At 34.4% G+C, this 18,421-nt stretch overlaps 2 protein-coding genes across 4 annotated transcripts in view; both read right to left on the bottom strand.

The window, feature by feature from the left end:
• Positions 1 to 3,360: 3,360 nt before the first annotated feature.
• On the bottom strand, positions 3,361 to 9,713 carry LOC107562598 (transmembrane anterior posterior transformation protein 1 homolog). Its single transcript, XM_016247263.1, has 9 exons — positions 9,489 to 9,713; positions 7,016 to 7,146; positions 6,911 to 6,917; positions 4,993 to 5,303; positions 4,778 to 4,913; positions 4,011 to 4,108; positions 3,801 to 3,870; positions 3,620 to 3,700; positions 3,361 to 3,533 (listed from the first exon to the last, which is right to left on the bottom strand). The coding sequence occupies exons 1-9, from the start codon at positions 9,700 to 9,702 to the stop codon at positions 3,361 to 3,363; spliced, it is 1,221 nt and encodes a 406-aa protein (XP_016102749.1). The 5' UTR covers positions 9,703 to 9,713.
• A 2,923-nt stretch (positions 9,714 to 12,636) lies between these two features.
• LOC107562611 (LIM domain-binding protein 2-like) overlaps positions 12,637 to 18,421 on the bottom strand; it is a 14,021-nt gene continuing 8,236 nt past the window's right edge. Inside the window, exons 7-10 of one of the 3 annotated variants that reach the window (XM_016247275.1) lie at positions 16,759 to 16,812; positions 15,873 to 15,991; positions 13,958 to 14,017; positions 13,242 to 13,317 (exon numbers count right to left, since the gene is read on the bottom strand). In XM_016247275.1, the coding sequence (XP_016102761.1) occupies positions 13,958 to 14,017; positions 15,873 to 15,991; positions 16,759 to 16,812 (233 nt within the window). In that variant the 3' untranslated portion in view covers positions 13,242 to 13,317. Of the gene's footprint in view, positions 13,318 to 13,738; positions 13,854 to 13,957; positions 14,018 to 15,872; positions 15,992 to 16,758; positions 16,813 to 18,421 lie in introns of those variants that run through there. The other 2 variants (XM_016247274.1, XR_001606005.1) reach the window with 2 other exon arrangements.

Genomic DNA, 18,421 nt, shown 5'->3' with positions numbered 1-18,421 from the left:
AAAATCAAACGACCTTTTGTTTTTGAAAAAAACTGAGCACCTTACACAATACGACCATGCCACCATGGTCACCATGATGATGATATTACAAAGCAAAGCCATTATAGCCACACATTTGTAATACAAGAAATACAAATTCCAAAAGCAGTCAAAAATAAACAATAAACAGAAAAACAAAACAAGTTGTCATTACTGAGAGAAAGAAAACAAAAACTTAAATTCTGACATCCAGCACTACAAAGAGACATTAGTGGTTTACAAAGTACATTTTTTAAGACAGTGTGGTCTGTTATGCAAATCAAATGTACAAAGAATTATTGTCTATGATGATAACGCACTATACATGATGCATGGGCATATATTACTGATCATGGACATTCACAGATGTGACCGTTAACTGATAAATAGGTTATTCTGAAACGTTGACTCATATCTTACATTACTGGACTCTGATACTCATTGACCTATAAAAACTGTTTATTTGGGGTCAACAGGCCTTTTTTTTTTATATACACCCAAGATATTAGCAAAAGGCTGTAAATTCAGCTTTGCTTTGGTCAAGATTCTGACGTTTGGAATGTTGGTAATTAACTATTTAGCATCAGCATCAATGTATGATCGTTCAACTGATACGCTACTCTCTGTGCAATAAACGCTTGAGGGGGGAAAAAACAGACTTTCCATCTTTAAATGGAAAATATTTAATTCCTTCATTTTAACAAAACACATTGACAAGACAAAACCAATAAAACCCATTATAAACGAGGCATTTGTGGGGACATAATTATGGATTATAATGACTTAATACGGTTTTATCGTGTTGCGTATCGCGCAGCGTAACATTAAACCATGTCTGCATTTGTGATCGGAGAAATGACAAACAACAAGCGCTACTCTACACTGCTCAAAACTCGCGTTTGAATCGCCAGTGGCAAATTCTTTAAATATGAAAACTTACTTACAGGCTGTGAGTCAGAAGCGCCAGACTGTCCTTGCAAAGTTGGAATTGCCCCACTTTATAGAAACAGCCTTTGTGCACAGACGGTAGGCTACTCTACCAGGTTCAGGAAACAGTCCTCCGTAAAATGCACTGCACACATCTGAATATTTGGGTTGAAGTGTTCTGGAACAGTGTTGTAAATACAACTTAACCACTGATTTCTAGTTGTGTCCTCTTTTGGAAGACCAAACAAAGTAGTTTCCCTTTCACAACGAAACACAGCGTCTCCACGGCATGGTGCCAGCAGCAACAATACTACAGCGAGAATCAAAGTTACGCCTTCTTTCTTTGCGTGAACATTTTGGCGGCGTTATGCAAATCTTCCCACACAGTGACATGTGGGGGCATGTTTAAACGAGGCGTTTTAGGAGGGTGTGGACGAGACTTAACTTTAACGAACAGCTTGTAACACTCCAAAGAGAAAGGAAAACTTGAAATTGCATTGCAAATTTGAATGATCGTGCATTCGGCCCCATTCACCAATAACAGCAGATTATCGGTGAATCCCAGTTGTGTCCGATGAAAGTTTGTAAAACTATTGGTGGTGTTGGTGGGGATCCTCAGCTCTCCATCAAGGTGGCTCTTCACAAAATGAACCCACCTCTTCTTACGTGACGAAGGCATAGCTTCATAATCAGTACTACATAGTTCACAGTCTTTGTAATGTGTTTTCTGCATTACATTTCTAATATTTATAATATGTTTAGAAACGATTCTCTGAATTGCCTTTACACAGACTTTAAATATGACAGTAATGCGTGTTAACAAGAGCAGTGCAACAAAATGATGAATTTCAAATGATTGCAAACAATGTAAGGATTTATGTTCTTGCCTTTACATTGTACTGTGCGATAGATTCATTGTGATTATTATGCAATAAGGAGGCAGGTTACCAGTAGTGCAAGAGGAAGAGGAATGAAGCCCATCCTCCTAGACACACTGTCACTGTAGTCTGTGTATGCCTGGAAAACACACACAAATATCAGCATCTGATTTATAAAGCTGGATGAAATGCTCTTCAAATGAAGTCAATGTAATCAGAACCATGAACAAGAGGAGACAAGCCACTTCTTGAAATTAAAATAATTTGACATTGACATTCAGGGTTCTGCTTCAAAAGGGTTTCTGATATGATAAAATGGACATGCACTTACATTCTTCTGTCTGCTGCTGACCAGATCAAATGCCTCTCACGTCGTTTTCTTTAGTTTTTTTCTAGATAAACGTATGCATATTAGTGTCTTGTCATTTCAATAGCATTAGGTAACGCTTACAAGCCTTCCCTTTAAAATAAGCCCTCCATCACTAATGCATTTAAGTTACAGGACTTCATTTTATGATCGTTCATCCAATGCTCTTTTTATCTACCTACATTGCTTCATATAAGTTCTCAATATCTTAACAGAAAATTTCCCCCGAAATTGTAAACTATCCCTTTAAATCACAATTACAACTGTATAATACCAGCAGAAGTGTCACGATAACAAGTAGTATGATGATACATGTTGTATGGATGTGATTTTTGTTATTCACTTTTATATTATTAAATATGATTATTTATTTGAATTAAATATTGCACAAAAAAATCTAAATTCTTTTAAATTGTAATAAAATTTCACAATATTATAGTTTTTACAATATTAAGCCAAACTTGCACATGTACATGGGTCAAAGACGAAAAAGGGTTTAAGCATAAAAAGATTAAGGCATTAAAGTGTAATACTGCTTTAAATTGTTGTTGTTTTTCCCAAAATTAAAAAAAAAAGTTTTCGGTTTAATTTAATTGCAATTTTGTTTTTGTTTTTCTGAGCATAAATTAATTATCATACATTTTTCCCTGATTTACAGAAGACACGCACTAAAATGTCATTCAGTGTAACATTCTTGTCAGGCATATTTACAACTCAATTAACTAAAAATCAATTTATGACATATTAAAAGACTAAATACTTTCACCCCAAATACTAATTAGTTGTAATTTAAACATTTTTTTAATTTGCCACTATCCTAGGTTTTGCCCATTTGTCAGTAAGAATGTTTACTCATTTAAAACACAATAAAATGTAATATGCTCCCTTATTCTTTTATATATTTTAATATGTACAAGTCAGAATAAGCATGTTGTTTGAATTTTTACATAAATATTGTATTACACAGAATGACAATGTAACTATATAATTTCCAAAACCTTAAAAGTAGACACTTTACTTACATTTAATGTGCTTTCTATGGACATATAATCACTTTTGTAAATTTCTTTTGATGCGGACATCTTAACGTCTTTTTCCACATTTTGGTTAAGCTAAAAATCCTGGTATAATGCATATCCTGGTAGCTACTTAAATATCGTATTTACGATACTACCGTTTGAAGAATACTATGGCACTGCCAGTATTTTGAGGCTGGTATAGCATGCAACTCACATCTGCCGTGATGTCGTTAAACTTGGTGATGAAGGCATGTTTGACAACGTCCACTGCAGTCTCCGAGGCGATCACCATACAAACATCAGGAAACAACACCCATAGATGATCTGTGACCAATAATCAATGATTAATACACACATCAATCTCATGTATATGCACACACTGAAATGCGTCAGCTGTTAATTAGAGATACCTGGATTCCAGGAGAACTGCTCCATGTTTCTGAGACAGACGATTAGTAAGAGTGTGTAGTTTGTAAATCTTTCTTTAATGTCTATAGTGTGAAAGACAGAAAGTAACAGTGAGACAATTCATCGGTGACAAGTTGAGACAGACATGTTTTCATTTGCTAAATATACAGTATATGGACCTACCGCTATTGGACATCTGGAAGAGGTTGTTTTTCTCAAATTTCTTGAATACGCTTCCTTTAATCTCAACAAACTACACAGAGAAAAACACATACATCAGTATAGACCCTACAAAAAGTTTCTGTTCCTGCATAATGTAACATGCAGAGATTAATGTCATTTGGAGTGTATTTCATTTAATGTTACTGGCATGCTAGCTGTGCTTGTACTCACATTATTAGACATCATGATGGTGAGCAGCGACTTGTTATGTGAATTGAAAGCCACATTCAGTGTGGTGGCCTGAACCATAATCAGAATGGCATGCAGAACTGCATTATTAATTAAGGAAAGTTATAACCTATGACTGATTGTAATATGTCAAATATGACACAAAACTTGAATTGAAATTAAAAATTTAAAAATAACATTGAGCAGTTTTAAAGTCATTTAGTGCTGTCAAACGATTAATCTCGAATAAAAGTTGTTTACATAATATGTGTGTGTGCTGTGTTTATTTATTATGTATATATAAATACACACACATACAGTATATATATTGAAAATATTTACATGTATATGCATTAATATATTTATATTCTTATATTATATATAAATATACTTAATATATAAACATAACATATTTTTCTTAAATATATGCATGCATGTGTTTGTATTTATATATACACTTAATAAATATACACAGTATACACATACTGTATATTATGTAAACAAAAACTTTTATTTTGGATGCGATTAATCGCGATTAATCGTTTGACAGCACTAAAGTCATTAGATAGATTTCACGCAGAACTTTAATTTTGTATTTATTGGTGTATTCAATTTTAGTATTAATTTTAGAATTATACTATATATTGAATATATGAAAATGTATTATTATCATTTGAATTAGTTTGAATATTTAATTCTTTAAACCTACATAAAATGCTCCTTGCTTGCATCCAAATTGGCATTTGAAACCGAGCTAGTGTGAAGGATACAGACGTAGAGAACAGCCATGAAGAAATGTGGGATGACTCCTATATGAGCTCTCTTCCTCTCTTTCGGTTCAGTGGCAGTCCAGTACAAAGCATCCAGAATATCCTGACCGAAAGATGAAAACAAGCGATCTGCCACCTAGAGGAGAAAAAGAGAGAGTGTTCATTCTGCTACTGCTAATATAATAGTAACAAATGTGAGTGATGTGATACTGTACCTCCAGCATGTTATAGATGATGTAGAGTTTTATGACAGACTGACCCCGGATCATGTGGTACATCATGGAATAATCCACATAATGCATCATGAAATAACACAGAACCATAATGACACCCTTCAGAACATCACACACCTGAGCGGGCTGCAAGATACGAGATCCACTGCAAATACACACATACACATACATACACACACAAAGAAAAAAAATCATCTTCTGGTTAAATTGGCTCCATAGACATCTGGAATTATGCAATGGAACTTCTTTTAGTTCTTCTATTAGTAGGATCTTCTTCCACACACAGCCACTGGGTTAGTGATCTTGAGTCACACACTCAGTGGTACGTGCATCATGCTAAAGATTTCACAACACAAGATCAGCAGTGTAAATGACCCACAGACAGATGTTATGAGATCAGTTTTCTAATATATAGTATGTGAGCCTGGAGCACAAAAGCAGTGTTAAGTCGCTGGGGGATATTTGTAGCAATAGCCAACAATACATTGTATGGGTCAAAATTATAGATTTTTCTTTTTATGCCAAAAATCATTAGGATATTAAGTAAAGATCATGTTCCATGAAGATATTTTGTAAATTTCCTACTGTAAATATATCAAAACTTAATTTTTAATTAGTAATATGCATTGCTAAGAATTTCTTTTGGATAACTTTCAAGATGATTTTCTCAAGATTTAGATTATTTTGCACCCTCAGATTCCAGATTTTCAAATAGTTGTATCTCTGCCAAATATTGTCATATCCTAACAATCCACATACATCAATGCTTATTTAGAAAATCTGAAAAAATCTGAAAAATTGACCCTTATGACTGGTTTTGTGGTCCAGGGTCACATATAGTATTGAAACATTTAGTATTGTTTTATTTAAATTGCTAAGTTATTAATTTCATTATTAAATATGAAACTTGGTAACAATTCATGATTGATTATTTTGGTATGACACATAATGATTTACATAAATATGCTGAAATCATAAAATGTAATTAGAGAAACCAATAGTAGCAATCCATTGCAGTGGATTACTGACAAGAACAATACAGCAAGCTTTACATTCACAGGCTCAAGAATCGTATTTTAAGTGACTATTTGCTATAGATGTAAATGGCACAGGCACATAGCATAGCTATTTGCACATAAATAGCTGGCAAAAATGCTAATCTGACAACGTCAGAGTGCCTGGCGGGTAAATCATGTGCATTGGTATTTTTGTGTAAATCTGAGCTATTAAAAAAAATTCAATTTTACACTATTATAATAGCATATGCACTACCTTTCAAAAGTTTGGGGTCAGATTGTTTTTTTTAATCAAATAAATTGATACTTTTATTACATAAAGTGATTTATAATGTCACAAAACATTTCTATTTTAAATAAATGCTGTTCTTTTCCATTTTTTATTGTAATAGTTTCCACAAACATAAAGCAGCAGCACTGTTTTAACACCGATAATAATAAAAATAAAAATAAATCTTTAGAAAATTAGACTTCATGGCTTTATATTCTAAAAAAAAAAAATGAAGTTATGTGACATAATTGTGTCACATCACTAATCCATTCCTTCAATATCAGAAATAATGTCATCCAGCTTAAATTGTTAAAACAATAAAATAAATACATTTTTAAGTTTTACTAAATATTATTAAAAATACTCAATTATATTTACAGTATAATTAATCTATAATCTTAATGAAACTATATTGAAAATATAATCTATATTTTTACATTTGAGTTTAAACTTGTTTAACATTTAAAAAAAATATATCACTATTTATTAAGAACCCTGACACAACAACCAATGGAGTGAGTTTGGGACACAAATGTGTTCATAAAATATTTTTTCATTAATAATACATACATCTAATTTTTTGTAATACTGTTTGGTGGCAGATAAATCAAACACATCAGCTTTAATGCACAGTGAAATAAAGGATGCTGCGCTGAAGAGATGAGTGCATGTATTATTTTATTTAGTTATTGTAGTTTTATGCGTTTGTGTTTGGTACCTTCTCCAGTTCTTTCGGGATACGCAGGCAGGTGTAGACCCTCTCTCTCCGTTCGGTGTATTTGGCCTCATTGTGTTCCAGAAAATATCCTCTAGTCAACTCAGCACTGATAAACCTCACCAGAGAGGGATCTGCACACAGACACACAAATAAACACACACATGAATGCGTAGGCCAGCACAATGAAAGCATTTTACTCATTATTTAGCACTATCCTGTATCCTGTAAACACACATGAGTGTGTGAAAGAAAGAGGTTGAATAAACAAGTGTACGAGCATAAACCCCTGTCCATTTCTCTCATATACACACAGCAAATCATCTTCCGCTATAAAAAATACTGAGGTTTTTTGTAACCTAACGTGGGTTTCAGAAGTTTAAGTCCACTTGTTTTAAAAATAAATTAGGATTTTAGAATTTAGTTTTCCCAATATAAGATAGTAGATTTTAATTTTTAGATAATTCTGATCATTTACTAATAAAACGAATGAGTAATTTACTGTCTATTGTACTCTATTTTAAAACCTGTTTTAAATTGCAGGTTAATTTAGTACTCATGCTGTGTTCACTGTAACACTGAAATAATTCAGTGTTTGTAATAGGGTTGCAAAGGGGTGGAAAATTTCCAAAAAAATCCCTGGAATATTCCCAAAAAATCCTGGAAAGTTTCCAAAATTTCTGGAATGTTTCCGAAATTTGCTGGAAACTTTCCACCTTTTTGCAACCCTAGTTTGCAACCATCTGCAATAATGGAGAAAGGTTAAAACAAAGCAAAGCTAAACTAAACTAAAAAAAATGAAACAAAACAAAATGCTGAGGCTGCCTGTTTATTCATTTAGAGCCCTTTCTTTCGAGTAGCGATAAAGTGCATATGTTTTTTAGCTAAATTGTTTAGTTTGCATTTTTCAAAACTTTTAACTTCGTTTACATTTAAATCCCAGATTTTCCAGATGTGGACATCATTGTCCAAACCTAAAAACTACATCTTCTCACAAATCCACAATAAGCACATTGTCTTCCCATTATGTTTATAATACTACAGCAGTAAAAGTTCTGTGATTTGATTAGGAACATCGTTGACACGGTTGTTGTGTGATGATGGTAGTACACACTTGATTTACAACAGGGCAGCTAAGTGACATAAAAGCACAGAAAGCGCTGGACTGCTTTTAGGGCATGTTTAGGTTGACCTAAGGCCAAATGTGTTGTGATAAGGGCAAGACAGTGTCCTGAGATGAACAGCACACATTGTGAATATGTTCTGTGGCCAACACACACAGTACTTACTTTCTATTTTTAACAGTAACAGAGACTGAGGGTACACTTGAGGATGAACACAGTGAATGGGAAAACAAACAGAGAGTGGACAGAAAGAGCGAGAGAGCTAGAGAGATAACAGCTTCTGCTGTGTGTTTAAGTGTCTTGTAACTGAGTTGTATGATAAAATGACTAAATGTAATATCCAGTGAACATGAGTTCATGACAACGTCTACAAGCTTTTGACAAGAAAAAGGAACAATAGAGAAAAGAGGCTCTTGTTTCATACATTAAAATGAGATTGTTTGGATACAGTTTGGCTTCCTGTGTTCTATATAACTCAGGAACTTTTTTTGCCAACTGAACACCTTTTGGCAAAACATATTTACATGAAGTACCCCTTGAGAGTTTAAGTTATTATTTCAATAATCATAGCTTTAAAACACTGTATATGGGTTTTCAGTCTGTATATACAGGTTTCCCCCTTTTGAAAGATGAAGCTCGTGATTATGGTAAGGGGCGTTACATTTCCGACGAGTGCTTGCGGTGTTCAGCCAATCACAATGCACTGGGTCAGCTGGCCAATCAGAACAGACTGCGCTTGTCGGAAGGAGGGACTTTGTAGAAAACTAAGCGTTTGAGAGAGGCGGGCCTACAATAATGTACAGTATTTGAAAAATAATGCGTTTTTTGAATATTAAAGCATGTCAACATATTCTGTTACACCAAATACACAAAATAATGATCTTTAAAAAAGCATCATATGACCCCTTTAATGATGGGGCTGATTTCAGGGAAGATGCTGATGCAGCTCAGGTCTTTATTTACATCTTCACACCTAATCAGCTGATTTGATCCTCGTGCTTCTAAAGTTGGTCTCATTATACAAGCGACGGCTGAATGGGTCACGTGAGCCACACGGGTATTTACGGTCCCTTTAAATAAACCGATGGACGCCCAGCTATCTGATCTCGTTAAAGGTAACGTTAAATAAGCACTAGTGACTGATGATGCTTCAGACAGTATTGATGCAAACGGCTCTATGTGTGTCTGTTTCAAACCCTGTCTATTTAGACAGTATTTCGGTGCGTTCTAACGTTTAAAACAAACACTGCCTACCTAGATCTTCCTAATGTGTTGGACAATGATGCCCAAACATGCTGTCTATATACAGTAGGTTGAAAACAGCGTACAGAGCCGCTGTCTGTCACTCGTACCTGACACATTGCTCTTTCTCTCTTTGCATTTCGCCTTCCTCTCGTAAAATCCCAGAGTTTCTGTGAGGTCTGATGCAGCGGCTTGTTCCTCCGTCTTTCTGACGCCGCTGAAGAGTCGTTTCTCCCTCTCCTTATCCTCTTTTTCGGTCTCGTTTTCGTCCGCAAGTCCAGCCGCTACTGAGTCCGCCATCTTCCCCGCAGACGCAACATTCATGCGTCACGGCCTGCGTCCCGACGCATGACTACAATTCCCATAATGCAGCTGGTAAATATCATAAACATACAAGCAAACCCTCTAAACTGTGTTTTAATAATTTACTCTTCTTATGTCAGTTTGGACAGTTCTTAGAGTATAGGTCTAAAGTCAGATTTACGGCGTTTTGACAGCTGGGTAGATTATTTGAAAATTGTAGTCCATTACTGATTCCAAATTGCATGACAAAAATTCTGGTTAGTAACATAATTCATTACATTACACATTTTAGGTAATATAATCAGACTCCTTTTTGATTACTTCTGACCCAACTCATTTATCACATTGATTTAAATATTATAATCTTGTACCATATTGCTATAAAAATACAAAGAAAATATAGGCCTCTTCTATTCCTTGTTATTAGCAAAATGAAGTGAATTAAACATTAGGCTGCATTAAGTCAAAGTTTTCCAAACTGGGGTTCGTGAAGTAACTGCAGGGAGTTTGTAAGTTTAATGAAAAGCTAATAATTTATTACGTCATAAAAAATGTCAAATTAAATCATTTTAAAATAACAACAATGGAAATAAACATCGCACTTTATTTATTTATAGACCAATTCTCGCTATTAACAACTACGACGTTTGCCTCAATAAACTCCTAATTTGCTGTTTATTAATAGTTAAGGTAGTTGTTAAGTTTAGGTATTGTGTAGGGATGTAGAATATGGTTATGCAGAATATGTGCTTAATAAACAGCCAATGTGTTAATAATTAAGCAACTAGTTAATGGTGAGAATTGGTCCCTATACTAAAGTGTTACCACGCTTTCTAAAAAAGATTAAATATTTTATTTGTTTACCTGCATGTCATGTGAACCGTGAACACACAAAACCATGTTAAATAACCACTGAATGAGTCAAATAAAAATAAATTAGTGTTGATCAATAGTTGATGCAATATTGAAATGTCTTAAAACTGAAATCATTTTGTAAATCCAGTGGTCAGATGCTGTGTGGCCTCTCAGTTTTCTGTGTAATTAGACACCTGTTAGTGACTGTTTTTTGTGTGAATGTCCACAAAACTGGAAGACTTTCTGAGTGCATATAAATTATGAATAATTCATTGCTATTGTGTGAATAATATCATGTAATCAATAAAATAGCAACTGTAGTCTGATTAATCTAATTACAAGAACTTAATTTTTGGAATCTGATTATGTAATCCAGATTACATGTAATCATTTACTACCCAGCTCTGCCAGAAGGAAACATTAAAATATGGATTGGGATGTTTTCAGAGGTACTTAATAAGCCACGTTCAGTTCCATATGACTCGGATTATGCAATAAACAAAACAACTTCTGACATAACAGCAACAACAGAACAGAATGCTCCTGCACACTTCCCTTTCCCTCGAGTCGAGCAGCAAGAGCAGAAAAGCAACTTTTCAGTGTCAAAATAATATAACGACATAAATTTACAAATGTTAAAATGGCAGTTCACACAGAAATGAAAATTCTGTCATTATTTATTCACCCTCATGTCGTTTCAAACCTGTGTGACTTCTTTTGAGAAATGTCCCAGTATTTTATTATTATTATTATTTATTTAATTTTAATTTTTTTGCACATATAATGGAAGTCAATGGTCACCAATGCTGTTTGGGTACCAACATTTCTCAAAATATATTAAAGAAAGAACGTCATATGCGTTTGGAACAATGTGAGGATGAATAAATTACAGAATTTTAATTTTAGGGTGAATGTGTACCACATTTCTTTGACCACTAGAGGGGGGGGGATATTCAGATATTTATTTATGCATTATTTATTTATTTTGGTATTAAAGGGTTAGTTCACCCAAAAATGAAAATTAGCTTGTGTTTTACTTACCCTCGAAGCATCCTAGTTGTATATGACTTTCTTCTTTCAGACGAATCCAGTCGGTGTTATATTAAAAATTGTCCTGGCTATTCCAAGCTCTATCATTGCAGTCAGCGGGTGTTGCAGTTGAACAGTCAAATAAACAGTCAAGTCGTCAAATAAAGCTCGCGCATTCATAATAAAACGTGCCACAGATGGCTCCAGGGGATGAATAAAGGCCCCCCTGTAGCAAATCCATGAGTTTTTGTAAGAAAAATATCCATATTTCAAACGTAATAAACACTTTTCTCTCACTTCCGCTGACTGTCATACACTGAAGCCGTTCCGGCGGCTGATGTATGCGCAGCGCGCGCGCCTCTGAGGTATGCTAGTCTCGCGAGTTTGTTTAAAAGGAGCAAAGGAAGCAAAGTTTCCTTACTTTAGCAAAGGAAAACCAGTCTCCTCTTGGTTTAAATGGAAATCCTCCGACATTTTTCTTTGCAAATCTTCAGTTTGTAATTCTAATTCATGACTGGCGTTTTGTTTTGCATTCATCACTAATCACGCAACGCCGCGCGTCTTACGTCATCCGCCGGAACGGCTTCAGTGTATGACAGTCAGCGGAAGTGAGAGAAAAGTGTTTATTACATTTGAAATATGGATATTTTTCTTACAAAAACACATGGATTCACTACAGGGGGCCTTTATTCATCCCCCGGAGCCATCTGCGCGAGCTTTATTTGACGACTTGTGGACTGTTCAACTGCAACACCCGCTGACTGCAGTGATAGAGCTTGGAATAGCCAGGACAATTTTTTATATAACTCAGACTGGATTTGTCTGAAAGAAGAAAGTCATATACACCTAGGATGCTTCGAGGGTAAGTAAAACACAAGCTAATTTTCATTTTTGGGTGAACTAACCCTTTAACGTCATAGAATTAAAAACATAGCTTTGCCACTTTTTAGATTAAAACTATAAAAACACTCTGTGCCCTCGATTATTTTATTTTTTATAACACATTAACACACAGAGTCTGATGTCATAGCCAAACACATTTTATTAATGCAAATGATTGAAAACTATACATAAAATACACAACTAACAGCACAGATCTGCATGTGTTTTACAATATGCATTAAACTGTAGAACAATAAAGATATCTGCATTTATGCTCACAATGGGACTTTTTTCATTAAGTTGTTGTAGCGAAACCAAACAGTACGGTACGTACAGAATGAAGCCGAGACATCCACTGAGCTTTAAAAAAGGCTGAAAAAGTCTGATATGAAATGAACTGATAGATCTGTATATTTACAAGGCTTGCAGTTGTTGTTTTTTTTCTTTTTTCTTTTTTTGGAATACTTAAACTAAATGGTTGAAGCTGTATGTCTCAAGTATGGAATACCGTGTCACACCAACATAAACGCAAGCATGCACACACACCTCTCTCCAGCAATTTCTCCTCTATAGATGAAAATACCCCCATCCCTTGACAGCACCGTTGCCATAGCTACCCACTGTCAGATAACATTACTCCAACTGCTGCATTGCCATGGTATCAGGCTTACTGTCCTGGTTGCTAGGGTGCTGGCCGTTCCAGGAGCTGCCGTTTCCAAGTGTCGGTGAGTCGGTGTAGTCATGGAGACTGTCATCATGGAGACCGTTGACGGGGTCGTATTGTTCGTTCTCTAGGCGTGTGATCAAACGCTCGTCCACGTCACCCAACTCCCCTCCCATTAGAGAGGGCTCTCCTACCAACATCACATCCTACAGCGAGAGAGAGAGACAGAGAGACAGACAGAGAGACAGAGAGAGAGAGAGAGAGAGAAAGAGAGAGCGAGAGACAGACAGAGAGAGAGAGAGAGAGAGAAAGAGAGAGCGAGAGACAGACAGAGAGAGAGAGAGAGAGAGAAAGAGAGAGCGAGAGACAGACAGAGAGAGAGAGAGAGAGAGAAAGAGAGAGCGAGAGACAGACAGAGAGAGAGAGAGAGAGAGAAAGAGAGAGCGAGAGACAGACAGAGAGAGAGAGAGAGAGAGAATGGGGGGGGAGTAGAAAGAGAGAGAAAAATGACAGAAGCAGAATAATTTATGGCTGTTATTTTCCAAAACCTGAACTTGTAATATAGCTAATGCAAGCATAGAGTAGAAAATGTGCAAAGAAAAAGTGTATAATAATGAATATATTTACATATATAGAAAAACGTGGCGTACACACAAGCTTTGTTAAATACGCAGTCATACACACACATGCACACAAACTTGTCTCCAGACACTAGCTCTTTGGTCTTTAATTCAGACAGAGAACACCTAAATAACAACATACGTGCTAATTAAGCGGATTTGCATTGCTAAGTAGCTCGTTAAGACAGCACATGCTGCGTGATAACTGTCTGCATGTGTCACTCACCTAGCTAAGCTCCGCCTCCAGCCACCCGCCACCCCTCGTTTCCCCGGCGACACGTTTAGGCTGGGGACCAGAGACGGACAATACTAATTATCATCAAATCAATTACGGCTAATTAGTCTCAAAACAAATTAATCAGAGTAGACAAATGACTATATATTTTTTTTAAATACTCTAACATTACAAATTACCATCACACTGGAAACTGATTGTTACTTATTATAAACAGTAAAACAATATAATTCAGGTATTGATTTGAAATGTAATAATGCATTGTATAGAAATATTACAATATGGGAAAAATAAGATAGGTTAGTTTACTAAGCTGCTCTCTCTGTCCTTCCCTCTCTGAACTGCTTTATGTTATTTCTACACACACACACATAAGTACAGACATCCAGACATCCATATATTAATTTTAGTTTATCTCCCTTATATGATCTTTTCAGTGTGGACCACTGCTTCTCTGCAAGTACTGTATGTGACTGCGTCTGTGTTCAGAATGGAATACTTACTTACTATGTACTGAATACTGTGCAGTATATACTTAATTTTTACAATTAGCAGTTTTCACGTAAATTTAATTCGGTGAATGCTGGAGAGTTAAATGTGCTCTTAAAAAACATAGCATTATTATTTAGCATTTTGATTCCAATGCTGTCATTCATAAATAATTAAATAATCTTAGCTTTTGGTCGTCCAAAAAATCTGTCAAAAGAGATTGCGACTAATATTACTTTATCCATAACACTGAAAATGAAAGGTCACATTGAACACATTCACAAATTTGTTAAAGTTGGTCCAATTTTTGTGGCATTTAAAAATGATATGAAACTATTTTTGTCTCAATACTTAAAGCAGCTGAAAAAAAGGAATAACTTAAATCTCTTTGCTAAATATTTTGATTAAGTTTCATTTCATTTACATTATAATTTGCTTTTATATTTTTCATTATTTATTATTTGTAAGCAGTGTTGGGTGTAATGCATCACCAAGTAATTAATACTGTCATTTAATTACTTTTCCCTTGAAAAAGTAAAGTAAGGGATTACTCTGAATTTTTCCTTAGTTTAATTACACTTATTTCAATGTACAATGTAATTGCATTAAATACTGTATAGACTACAGAACAATTCTATTTAACATTAAAATGTAACATCTAATGTTAAAAGGTATATTTTTAATGTAACTCTCTCCCTGGTCAGTTCAAGAATAATTTACGCAATTTTATATTTTTTAATGAATTAAAATTGCAGTTTCATGTCTATCCTTGTATTATTCAACTGATCGAGGTTAATATGGGATTTTGGAAGTAATTGGTTATATGTAATGCAATACTTTTTAGAGAGTCATTAGTGCAGTAATCTAATTATGTAATTAGTAGCTAGTCATTACTTTTTAGCACAACTGATCGAGGTTAATATGGGATTTTGGAAGTAATTGGTTATATGTAATGCAATACTTTTTAGAGAGAGTCATTAGTGCAGTAATCTAATTATGTAATTAGTAGCTAGTCATTACTTTTTAGCGTAACTTGCCCATCACAGTTTGTAAGTAATTGCTTTGATTGAATTTTTTAGATTTTGTATATTTTATTTTAATTATATAATGTCAATGTATGCTGTTTAGATTTATTGTTGGTGTTCAACAGTGATAATGCCTTTTGGTTATTTGAGGAGCTTTAATAAGAGGTGGATCGTGGGATACAGTACTCCACGCAGTAAGCTCTGTTCTGCAGCCCACTGCACATTTTAATCTGTAGTTGAGCTGTGTATCCTGAGCTCACAGAAAATTTGCATACTGTCCAAATTATACATACTACACACTGCAGCAGCAACAGTAATAGTAGTATGGCAGTAAGGTATATATACATTCCGAACATAGCCTTAGGGTAAACATCTGTGTGTATGTGATGAACCTGTGAGGGAAGGCTGAAGTTATTGGCTGGGCTGCGCTTCTTGCTGTTTCCTGTGCTGCTATTGGTACCAGCTGAGTTCCTTTTCCTCCGTCTCTTTGTTGCTGGTTTGGCTGGCTCTGCTGTCAATCAAAACATAAATACGGCATAATGCAAAATGAATCAACATTGCATTCCATGCATGTTGTAAAACGAGTGAAAACAGAGTGAACGTGTATAGATGGTCCAAAATACACAGATATCTTATATATTGTACTTACATACTGTATATTTTAAAACGCTAAGCAATACCGCAAATGAAATCAACAAAAGAGTGGTGGAGGACTAAACAAAGGTCATAAGATATTGTGATTAAGATGTATGCAGGAGAACAGAAACAACTTTGGTTTGCATTTCATGAAATAAAAGTGTTTGTTTTATATATAAGGCTTCAGTTTTGAGTAAATGAAATGGCTTTGCCGTTGTCATGACACTGAGCATGTGTCTGGTTTTTCAGTCAGCTGCACACAGGAATCATCACATAGGCTGAATTAGGAATAGCATTCTAGCACAGTACTCATACATAAAGGAGTACAGCAGTATACTATTTTGAATTCAGCCATAGTGCAGTGCTTTGCACAGTGAAAACTGCAAGATCAGTCTCAAATTTACTATGCAAAAAAAAGAAGACAAATCACAATACAGTATGCAAATATTGCATCACTGCAGTTGGTTACATTTTGAATGCAGAAGATTCTAGCAGTATCAGTAGGACATTTTTATTGGATTGATTCAGTTCAGGTTGAATCAAATGTTTTTATAATTAAATATTTAGAGTTATGAGTATGGAAGAAACCCTAACCTCAATGTCTGAGGAACTGCCAAAAAATGCATAGATGAGCATACATACATTTTTTGGAATTAGAGGGAAATATTTCTGTCTTGAAGTTGGGCGGGGGTGCAACTGAAATGAAAGAAATTAATAACAAAAGACCATTAATAGTCAAAAGACATCACTTTTCCATCATTCAGAAGCAAATATTAACATTTCCTAAGAACATTTCAGTAAATAATAGTGAGGATGAGAAAAAGAGAGGAACAATGAAAGAGAGAGAGAGAGTTGCCTGAGAAGAACAATGCTATTATTGTTCAGTCAAAGTGAAGGAATTATTGTCATAGAACAGCAGGAGGTCGTTTTATTTTTTTTAAAGCAGTACAAATAAAAAAAGCACTTAAATAAAAACACAAGGTCAAAGCCTCCATTAATTACTGCAGATCACAAAACCCTTAACAGCCTGCGCTCAGTACTTTGAAATGTTAATAAGGAATATGAAATATGTTTACAATGTACAAACTACTGTAAATGTAATGACATTGTGTAGCTCTTCAAGAGGAGAACAACAGAAAGAAATTAAACGCTGGGGGGAAAGAGTAGCTAAACAATGCAGGTGTTTCTGTACTAATCTTTCATGACAGACTGTACTTAAGAGAGAAAGAAAGCTAAGAGGAGCCATGAAAGAGATCTAATGAAGAATGTAGAACTCAAGCTAAAAAAATAACATTTCTGTTGCTTGAAATAAAATAAATGTTAAGGCTGGAATACACTACATGACTTTTGCCCCGATTGATGATTTTAAAAGTTGTGTAGTGCATTCCAGCCTTTAATTGAAATAACATGAAGTATGAAAAAAAATTTAACTTATTTTATTTCAGCAAGATTCCAAGACAACAATTCTCATTTTCATTTAGCTTAACTTGATATACCAAAATATCTCAAACTGAAATAAAAAGTAATAAAATATAGACATTATATATGTATCTAAAATATTAATAATAATAAAAAGGACAAAAACACTTTTTGTACACTTATAATAACACATTTATTATAAATTAATAAAACTTTCACAAAAATTATAATGGGAAATAAGAAAAAGGAATTCAAAATATTAATAAAAAAATTATATTGCCTCTGTGATACTAAAATAAATGAAAAAAAATTTAACTTATTTTATTTCAGCAAGATTCCAAGACAACAATTCTCATTTTCATTTAGCTTAACTTGATATACCAAAATATCTCAAACTGAAATAAAAAGTAATAAAATATAGACATTATATATGTATCTAAAATATTATTAATAATAAAAAGGACAAAAACACTTTTTGTACACTTATAATAACACATTTATTATAAATTAATAAAACTTTAACAAAAATTATAATGGGAAATAAGAAAAAGGAATTCAAAATATTAATAAAAAAATTATATTGCCTCTGTGATACTAAAATAAGAGAGAGGAGTGTGTGTGTGTGTGTGTGTACCTGGTATTCCCTACGTTATGGGGACCAAATGCCCCCACAAGGATAGTAATACCAGTACATTTTGACCTTGTGGGGACATTTTTTTTTCGGTCCCCATGAGGAAACAAGCTTATAAATCATACAGAATGATGTTTTTTTTTAAATGTAAAAATACAGTTTGTACAGTATAAAAACCAATACGCCTATGGAATGTCCCCATAAAAAATAAAAAACAGTGTGTGTGTGTGTGTGTGTGTGAATGCGTGTACATGC

The sequence above is a fragment of the Sinocyclocheilus grahami genome, unplaced genomic scaffold (genome assembly GCF_001515645.1).
Source record: "Sinocyclocheilus grahami isolate Dianchi unplaced genomic scaffold, SAMN03320097.WGS_v1.1 scaffold829.1, whole genome shotgun sequence".
Lineage (NCBI taxonomy): Eukaryota > Metazoa > Chordata > Actinopteri > Cypriniformes > Cyprinidae > Sinocyclocheilus > Sinocyclocheilus grahami.
The sequence above is the reverse complement of the archived record's forward strand: the minus strand, read 5'-3'. Positions and strand labels throughout refer to the sequence as shown.

Coding starts and splice junctions, on each gene's coding strand:
- LOC107562598 (XM_016247263.1), bottom strand. CDS start 9,702: ATGAATGTTGCGTCTGCGGGGAAGATGGCGGACTCAGTAGCGGCTGGA. Junction 4,914..4,992: donor TCATCTATAACATGCTGGAG/GTACAGTATCAC, acceptor TTTCTCCTCTAG/GTGGCAGATCGCTTGTTTTC. Junction 3,871..4,010: donor CCATCATGATGTCTAATAAT/GTGAGTACAAGC, acceptor TTCTCTGTGTAG/TTTGTTGAGATTAAAGGAAG.